The 10,009-nt window shown below is 33.2% G+C and overlaps 1 protein-coding gene across 1 annotated transcript in view; it reads right to left on the bottom strand.

Annotated features, from left to right (window-relative positions):
* Window positions 1–176: 176 nt before the first annotated feature.
* Window positions 177–10,009, bottom strand: part of LOC140050233 (serine/threonine-protein kinase PLK4-like) — a 33,432-nt gene continuing 23,599 nt past the window's right edge. Inside the window, exons 12-21 of the mRNA XM_072095340.1 lie at window positions 8,706–8,833; window positions 7,619–8,376; window positions 6,985–7,089; window positions 5,862–6,117; window positions 4,703–4,836; window positions 4,406–4,497; window positions 3,789–3,997; window positions 3,416–3,495; window positions 3,122–3,228; window positions 177–1,736 (exon numbers count right to left, since the gene is read on the bottom strand). Coding sequence (XP_071951441.1) covers window positions 1,646–1,736; window positions 3,122–3,228; window positions 3,416–3,495; window positions 3,789–3,997; window positions 4,406–4,497; window positions 4,703–4,836; window positions 5,862–6,117; window positions 6,985–7,089; window positions 7,619–8,376; window positions 8,706–8,833 — 1,960 coding nt within the window. The 3' untranslated portion in view covers window positions 177–1,645. The remainder of the gene's footprint in view (window positions 1,737–3,121; window positions 3,229–3,415; window positions 3,496–3,788; window positions 3,998–4,405; window positions 4,498–4,702; window positions 4,837–5,861; window positions 6,118–6,984; window positions 7,090–7,618; window positions 8,377–8,705; window positions 8,834–10,009) is intronic.

Raw genomic sequence — 10,009 nt, 5'->3', positions numbered from 1 at the left:
CTTATGCAAATGTTGGTATAATAATAAATATTATTATTAATTATTATTAAAAACAAAACAAAACATTCAATAAATTCATTTTATTTTACAAATTCTAGATATCATTAGAATATATAATAAATACAAATGGAATAAAATATTATTAAAAACAATATTGATTCATTTTTTTTACAACGGTTGAAAAAGTACCTTTTGAAATAAGTAAGTAAATTCTCATTTACATAAAGTAATGAATATTCATAAGGCTGATGAAAATATGCAAAATGGAAGTATCAAATTTTGTATATATTACACACTTTTATAAAGTCAGTATTGAAACTTCGTACACTGTACACAGATAATAAGATAGACATTTCTATACAAATCTTGTTCAATATAACTTTAAAAAAAATCCAGCTTTATCTACCCGCTGGAAGCCCTATGTACCAATTTATACAAATGTTTATACATATTCATAAATGTGCTCATGAATAATTAATTACAACTGAATGAATTCATGAAATCTCACTAGATCAGATAGAGCCAACTTTTTTTCTATAATTATTAAAAACTATTTTTTTACATATAATACAAGTATAGTTATTATACATAAAATCTTCTCTTTGCTTACAAATTCAGATATTAGAGCACTTTTACAGTCTTGAACTTGTTATAAAAAACAACTGGAAGTCAAAATAATTACAACTACCCCTAGACAACCATCCTTCCCCAGACCATGGAGTAAAGAATGCCCAGACAACCACCCCAAAACTACCCCTGGACTATCATCCCTCCTCAGACTACTTACTACCCCTAGACAATTACCCCTCCCAGACAACTATACCTAGACAATTACCCCTCCCAGACAACTATACCTAGACAATTACCCCTCCCAGACAACTATCCCAAGACAATCACCACTCCCCAGACAAACTACCTCCAGACTCTTCTGACAAGAACAAAAATATTCACAGAGGACAACCACCTCATGAGGTACAGTATGGTCCATAATTGGAGGGTGCTATGTAGTACTGTTGCATATAGAAACCACAAATCCACTTTAACTAAAAATAGAAGTAAATATGCATAGATTCAAATATTAATAACATTCTGTATTGGAAATTCGCAGCCAAGCTACTGATTGAGGAAACAAATCTATTTCTAGGCCTACAAGATATGATAAAAAGACGAGCTGACAACATAGGATGGGTGACTAATCTGTATCTTAGAGATGCTAGGATAACCATCTGTTTAGTCTAAAGGACAAGGCTTAGCAAATTAATTAAAATGGTCATGATCTTGAGGTAGTCAATTAGCTTCATGTCGTATCCCTGGGTTAATATTGATCTGTAGGTTGCTATTAGTGCATGGATTTATGGGCTCTAGGGCTACTATTATTTGTCATGCAATATAGAGTTTTTTTGTGTGTTTGCTTTTGGATAGCTCATAATAGAATGATCACATTTCAACCCTTTATTAACATTAACAATTCAGATCCCTAATTCAAACACTCTCTAAATACACCCTCCATTAAAAAAAATCTGGCATGAAAGAATTTCTATTAGTCTGTTAGACAAAATGTCCAAAATGGTCTTTAACTGAAGGAAAAACTGATTTGGTGTTAGGGACAAAAACTGTTATTAATCTTGAAGTATTTATTATTTATTTATTTCTGTGCGACTAGCATCTGAATAATCGTTGAGAGTTGTGACAACTTCTGTTTTACTTGATCCGGTAAACAATCATTTTGACCAAATCTAAAAATAAAATAAATAAAAATCATTATATAGTTAAAGTATTGTAATAGCAAAGAACAAACACACATGAAATATATGAAAATTAATATTATGGCAAATAATACAACATCATAGATTACAACATTTTTGTTACATAGCAAAAAAACAATTGAAAAGCACAACATATTAGATTTTGATGTGTTTCAGAAATGCATGATGGGATAGAACTAGATTGTGAGTTTTAAAATTGCATTGTGGGAATTTACATAGTGGTAAATTGCATTATGGGTTATAAAATTGCATTATGGTATTGAGAAATAATTAGAGTAGACAGTTGAATATAGGATCATATATAGATATCAAAAGTAATGACAACTTCCTGAAACCTGTGACTAATAAATATAAATACATCATTGAGTCACAGACCGGCAATAAGCCATAATTTCATTTATACTATCAGTTTTTTTTTGCTAGCTTCTGTATGACACTGAAACATCGAATATTTTATGAATACAGTCTAAACTTTGGATTAATGTCAGTAACATAGTAGTTCAACTTCCGCCGACAATAAAAAAACGTTTCTTAGTCATAAATATTTTTTTGATGATGTGATAGTGAGCTTTGTAGATATTATTAATAGAACGTAGGTGATTATACTTTTACCATTATAGTTTGGTTTCACTTATTTCGTTCCCGATTGTGAACGTTCTTTTGAATGTTCATATAGTTTTTATTATTAAAATTGATCCTGATGGAATAAGGTAGTGCATTCCCACGGAAAAAAGCAATGAGGGAAAGAAAGAGGAAATTATGATTGAATGAAAATTACAAATTGAACAAGGACATATGGCGAAAAAAATGTATGCTGATACTGATAACAAGATTGAGGGAAAGAGTCATGACTTTTTCGGAAGTAAAGGAATTGGAACATTTGGATTGTCATGTAAAATTTTAACGGGTATAAGAGATTTGAAATTGCAAAAGAAAAATAGGATAAAGTTTAAGAGGGGAAGAAAAGAATTTGATAGGGGAGGGGAGATAATGTTAAAGGATTAGGGGGACTGGATGTGACGGAAGTAGGAGAGGGGGAGGTTGACAAAATAAGAAGTGCAGTGTAGTGGGGTAAGTAGATAAGGGTAAGGGATTATGCTGCAAGGTTGTAACAGGAGCAGAAGAAGTGCCCAACAAACAAAAATAAAAGTAGAATAAGCTAACAAAATATTATGGAGAAAGAAAGAAAATAGAACAATTAAGAGAAGATGAACAGAAGATGTAATAATGAGATGAATGAAGTAGAAAAAAGTGATTTTTTAAGAAACAGGCACAGTTCAGGAAACATCAAATGTATATACACACAAGATGTCTTATGGTCATTTAACTGAGCATGTGCTATGACCTCTACTGACCTGCTTAGCTTTCCATTAACATCAATGTACTTGACAGTCGTGGTTGCAGACTTGACAATTATCTGCGAACCATCGTTGTATTGTACCCAAATCTCACCCGACGACATCTAAAATAAGTAAAGAAAAAAATAAATAAGTCATGTACATCCAATTAAACACCATGCTATAGAGCATTCTATCCAAAAATAAACACGTTATTGGTAAAAGAAACAACAAAAGAAGACTTGTAAACTTGTAAAGACTACTAAATTATTTTACCCTTTAGACAGAAATTATGTTTTTAAAAACACTTACCTGAGAAGCCCAGCCAACGTTGGGAACAAAAACACTTTTACTGACATTGTTTTGTGACATAATACTTTGTTTATTAAAACCTAAATAAAGATAAAAGGAACCATATATTAAATTATACAAATAACCAATCTTGTACTTTTTAAAAATTACTGCATATTATAACAAACAATTAATTATGTTGAGAAAGACCCTAAGAGTCTTCTCAGACCAGTATTGTATTTAAGCTAGCTGTTTTCTCTCTCAAAAAAAAGTGTGATGTGACTAAATATGGTAGTGATATATCATGAAATGACATTATCATGTTCATATATGGGCACATCACATTTATTTGTCATGTAAAGTTTGATAGTGTAGACAAGGCTTTACTTAATACCTTTATCTTCATAATTATGGTTGTGATCTTTCCCCGTTGCAGTACTCAAAACTGTTCCATCAAAGGAGCACACTGAAGCAGTCACCGGTGCCATGATGCTGGGCGATGACTGTAGCACCTTATCTGAAGTATTGCTCTTTGGTGATCGGCATTTCATCGCTTTCTGCAATTTTGTATTCTCCTTCTCTGGATCCGAAGAAGCTGGCCGCCTGTAAATATAATGGTAATGATATAAACATGTCAGTTTTGTGTCAGGCTTTCTATGTTAAGCTCTGTCTACTGTATACTACCAAGCATGATGTGCCCAAATATGGTAGTGATATGCTCAAATATGGTAGTGATATGACATCATCATGTCTATATATGGGCACATCACATTTTTTTGTCAAATAAAGTTTGATAGTGTAGACAGAGCTTTAAGATACAAGTCTACTGTATTTAATAAAGACGGTTTTTTAGACAAGATTAGTCCACATGAAAAACAGTAACATACAAAAACCACATGTTTGTGTTTGGGTGACTGCCAGGTTGGTTTATGAGCTGTTCCAGGATTGTATTTCTAGGTATTACTAGTTGATCTAGATTTAATGGGGGAAAAGAAAAGCACACTGACTTACCTGCACAAAATGAGGGGGAAGTACGGTCCTCGGTCAGTCTTCTTTTCTAGGCTGGCTATGGTGGTTTCTATGGCCTGGCATTGTTCATGGGACTGAGAAGAAAAATTTAAAAAGGATATTATTCTATACATTAACCAAAAAATCAATAATTAAATTATAACTTCAATTTCTATTAAAATACATTGATAATGATATATAGAAGACAACCATATTTTAAAATTTATTTATAGGAATTTTTCTATTAGAGGTCATTAATTGAGATCTGTTATAAAATTATGAAAAGAAATATAATCTTACGTCATAGAAATGTTGTAGAAGTTGCCTCATGTGACTACCAAGGCCCTGAATGCCTCCAACTGAATGCAAGGTGTAGGCGGAACCATTGCTTTCAATTATACGTATTCCATTCACAGATTGCTGGATTTTTGCTCCTAAAAATAAAGACATAAACGAGATTAACAAATTTATCAATTTTATGAAAGAACAAATTAATGAATAAGTGAATAGTTATATTTTTCATATCAGAAAACAGAAACTGACATAAAATGTCATGCAAGAGCGATTTCGATGGGTTTACTAATGAACTTTTTCCTAAAGCTCTGTCTACACTATCAAACTTCATGTGAAAAAAATGTCTATCATGATGATGTCATATCACTACCATATTTAAGCATATCACTACCATATTTGGGCACATCACACTATTTTTGTCACACTAGTTTGATTGTTTAGACAGAGTTTTAAGCAGTAAATTTTTACTGCAAAATTGGACGGTTACAAAATGGCCACCACTCAGTGTCATGTCACACGACCAAGTTCTCCAGACTATCACTAATCAACCAGGCAGTAAAAGTAACAACATTATCCACACAGAAGAACAAAATCACGATCTTGAAAAAAATAGCAAAACCTATTTTATCTACAGGTGGATAAGGAGTAGGATGTTTGAAATGAAACATTCGGCTAACTACAGGTAACCCAATGGGACTACAAGGCAGGGCCTAGGTGTATCCACCTAAAATGAGTCATCAATTGACCTAATTTGAACAATTATTAATTTGGGGATAACAGGAACTACTAGGATTTTTGTTATATTCACCAGACAGTAGTAGTCGAGTTTTGGCTTGGTGGTTATGATGCTTGGCTCCCTAATCCAAGGGTTCTGGGTTCAAGTCCTGTCATGTCAGTCAGGATTTTTTATAATGACAAATTACAACTCCAACCCCAAAGACTTGTAATAAGAATGTGTTTATGTAGAGCATCTTGTGTATATGTTTGTCTTGTGAACAGGATTGCCAGCTTTAAGAAGGATAGTGAATGAATTCGCTTATGGTTTTTTTTTTTTTTTTTTTTCTGGGCGACCTCTTCAGTCAAAGACTGGTCTCCCAGAGGGTTATCCTTGGAAATTTGCCTAAATATATAAACCAAACCAATAAATATAATCTTATAAACTTACCATTGTAAAAACATGCTTCAAAATCAGGTTGGGGTCCGTTCTCCATCAGCATGCATTTAGCGTGCTTCGTGTATAGCGTTACCTTGGGGGTTTTTGATCGCACAAGCTGCACAAACTTCACTGCGTATTGATATTTCTTCCAGTATTTGGTGGGAAGATCATTGTAACTGTATTTCAGAGTTTGTTCTTTGTCAGCAGAGGGAGGGGAGTCGGTAACCGGCACACCTTTGCTGCCGTTAGGATGAAACAACATAACCTATATAGGAAAGATTACAAGATCTGCATTTAACAAATATTGCCTTCATCTTAAGCTCTGTCTACACTATCAAACTAGTTTGACAAAAAAAGTGTGATGTGCCCAAATATGGTGATGATATGCCCAAATATGGTAGTGATATGGCATCATCAGGTCCATGGGCACATCACATTTTTCAAATAAAGTTTGACAGTGTAGACAGAGCTTAAGATGATCTTCATACTAAATCAGATATATTCACATAATATACAAAATGCAAAAGAGTATATTCTGATTATTAGGAGTCATTCAGCAATAATAACTAATTCTCATTAATTTTTGATTAGTGAGTTTATATACTGTGGTTAAAGATTACAAGCCTATATAATTTGAATTATAATATTTGACCATTATTATACTTTACAGTGTCTTGCATATTTCCATGTGACCTGAACGAAGTATATAAAATTAAATCTAATGCACTATGTATTACAGTATATCTCAAGGGACACAATGGGGGTGTTGATATACTTTCTCATGGTTTAATTGTTACAAGTTTCTCTCATGGGAGTAAGCTACTTAAATTAGCCTAGGTCATTCTATATTTTAGCAGGAATCTTCCATTATTGTTGAGATAAACATTTATTCATTGCAAAAGTACATAGTATCTTTTTATAAATGTTCTGGTAATACTCTTTTAAGAAACCAGTCAGGAGAAAAATGGAAAAACGCTTCCTACTTTTTAGGAGTTTTATCAGATAATCTATATTGTTTTGACACTGAACTATAACTGAAACTGAAACTATATATTAAACAAAAACAAAATTTTGGACTAGCAAATTCTATGCATTGAGTATCATGACTTGAATGTGACGTTTTAAAACGTACCTGCAAACCGTTATCTGATATCTGGAGAACTTCTACTACTCTGTCTTGGTTGGCACGTGTCTTAAGAAACTCCAGACAAACATCACCAGTGTCAAGAACGCTCACCTTAAAAAATTTCAACAGCATAATTTAGGAAACAATTTACAATCGATGTTTAAGTTTAAAAGCTCTCGTCTTAATATTAGGAGGGACACGTTCTCCAGGAGAGTTATTCTCTTATGGAATGCTCTGCCTACGGATGTAGTTTCATGTGTTACGGTGAACTTGTTCAAAGCAAAACTTAACGTCGCATGGTCTAACCACCCGCTGAAGTTTTCACCCTATATAGAATATGATTTTATTGCTAAGAGGGGCTTTTAAGCACTGAGTGCTTCGCCTCAATCCCGTAGACGAAAGTGTACGGGAAACAAGTAAATTATCAAACAGATTTACATTCAATGTAAAAATTTCATGTGATTGTGAACATGTTTTAAAGTACTATGAAACAAGTAGAGCCCTCAAGATTCATAATTGCTTTTTGTCTCTTGCATGTGCTATGCATATCAAAGATAACAAATCAGACATCTGTTCATGCTCATAACTCTATCAGATAGCTGCAGTACTCAAATTTACTACCAAATAAGCTTCCACTTACCATTGCATTGCGAGTTTTCTGCCTAATTGGTCTCAACCTTTTAGCGTTAAGAGGTGGCGGTAGCTCATTGTTACTCTTTGAATCTGCCTTTGAGACATCTCTGCCACTCTGCCTTATCTTCTGGTTGCCATCCTCTGTCCCATTATTTTTGCCACTCTTAGACCTATGACTATTATCCCTCGTATCTTTTTGCTCTGACCTACTGTCAGTGTAATTTTTTCCTTGTGAATTATTTGTATTCATATGCCAGTCGTTCCCTCTATCATGATTGTTCCCAAAACAATCCTCTTTATGATGGCGTCTTTTACTGGTGCAATCATCAAAGTCCTGTTTGTCATGCAAGTTCAGTTCTGATGAATACTCCTTCCTGCTTTCGGCCTGTAAAGAAGCCTTCTGCGTTTGCCTGGATTCCGATAATGAGCTCAACTCTTGCTCGGATATTGACCTTTCACCCATACCGTCGTGAATCCCGGTCCTACGAAACAGCTGCTCTTGAGAAGAGGAGAACTTATACCTCTTTAATCTTGGGTTGTCGAGGTAATCAAATTTACATAAATTACTCAAACTTGTTAGTTTTTCTTTCGATGAGTATAAATCCTCTTTACTGCTCTTCCACTGGTTCCTTCCATCAGGGTTAGTAATCATTTTCGAAGGCGAACCTCTGCTGCTTCCTCTAAAAAATTCTGGTGATAAATTGCTCTTCCCATCACTATCATTTCCTCGCTGTCTGTCGTAACTTAAGTTACAACTTAATTTTCCTAAAACAAAAGTTAAAGATAACGATTTAAAACTAATCAGCAGATTCAAGATTTATTATACGGGAGAGCGCTGACATAAACATAGTAATATATAACAAATGTTATTTTAATTTTAGTGTTTAAAAGTGGGAGTCTGCAAACCAAGCGCTATACCCCTATGCTAATTTGTTACTCCTAAGGGGGCTGGGGGATGTTCATATTATATCATTTATGCTTATAACATTGTAGGAAGTGGACACAGGATGCTAGGCTAACTAAACATGAGTGATATCTGACTGATTGATGCACATAATCAATCACTTCCTAGCTGTGTTTGTGACGGTACCTACCTTTGCCATCTTTTATACCAGCTAGCCATGAGTTAGAAGATGAGCTGCCTAGTTCCATTGGTGATGTTGCTTTACCATTAAAATCGAACACTCCCTTTGAACTTCCAGAACAATTTGAGACATTTGAGCTAACAAAAAAAAATCATTCAATTTATTATCAAACTCTAATGATTATAGTCAACATTTTTATCATATTTAAAATGTTTTTTTGTTGTTTTTATCAGATCTATTGAACTCAGTTGCTATAATAGCACGATTAAATCTAAATTTATATCCAAAATAATTGAAAGTTTCATTTGTGCAATGGAGTACAATGGAAAGAACACTTTCATATCAAGAATTATTTTTTTTACTATTGCATTCATACAAAATTTGTATTTAATATTTGTACACTATCTGATGACTATACAATGCAAATTCCCACGCTATAACAATTTTTCATGTGGCAATTACTGCAGGATTGGCCTTTACAAGGGGTTAATTAAAGGGGATATGCCTTTATACCCTTGTGAATTCACTTCAAATGGGTATAATTATCAAAGGTAATGAAATTATTGAAAGCCTACAGTAGCTAGGTCATCTACCTAAATGGTCAGAACAATTTGTACAATTCCAGCAACGTGGATTCCTGACCGAAAGTACTTAATTATGATAAATTAATGGTACTAATTATCTTTCATTTTTCCTCAGTGGAAAATTATTTCCATTTATTTTCATTTGCATATAAAATAGAAACAGATTATATTCTGATTTTTAACATGCTGATAAAAAAACTTATAATAATGAAAAAAGATTGTTTGTAAACACAATTTGTTTTTTTTGAATGAAGAATAAAAAGTGTAAAGTTTAGTTGCAAAGTTAAGCCTTATCCACACTATAAACTTTAAGTGAAAAAATGTGATGTCACATCACTACCATATTTGGGAATATCACTAGGCTACTATATTTTGGCACATCACACTTTTTTTGTCAAACTAGTTTGATAGTGTACACAGAGCTTTACTTGAAAATGAATATGAAAGGTACATGAAACAAAAAGATATAATATTAAATGCCAATTTGAAAATAAACGCAATAATTTAATGTCGCAGGATATTGGCACTATCTTAGGAATTCATACAGAACAAAGGAAATATTACAATGCAATATTTCATGTATAAAAAAGTTCCACAGCTAGATACAGTATTCTGCAATTTCAAGTTTCATTGCATGCTAAAATTTTGACATTAAAAATTGTGTATGCTATCAAAATGCATTTATACGAACGGGAATGGGAACTCTTATAACTTTATTTTACCATGACT

The sequence above is a fragment of the Antedon mediterranea genome, chromosome 5 (genome assembly GCF_964355755.1).
Source record: "Antedon mediterranea chromosome 5, ecAntMedi1.1, whole genome shotgun sequence".
NCBI lineage: Eukaryota > Metazoa > Echinodermata > Crinoidea > Comatulida > Antedonidae > Antedon > Antedon mediterranea.
Note: the sequence above shows the minus strand (reverse complement) of the source record. Positions and strands in the feature narration are given on the sequence as shown.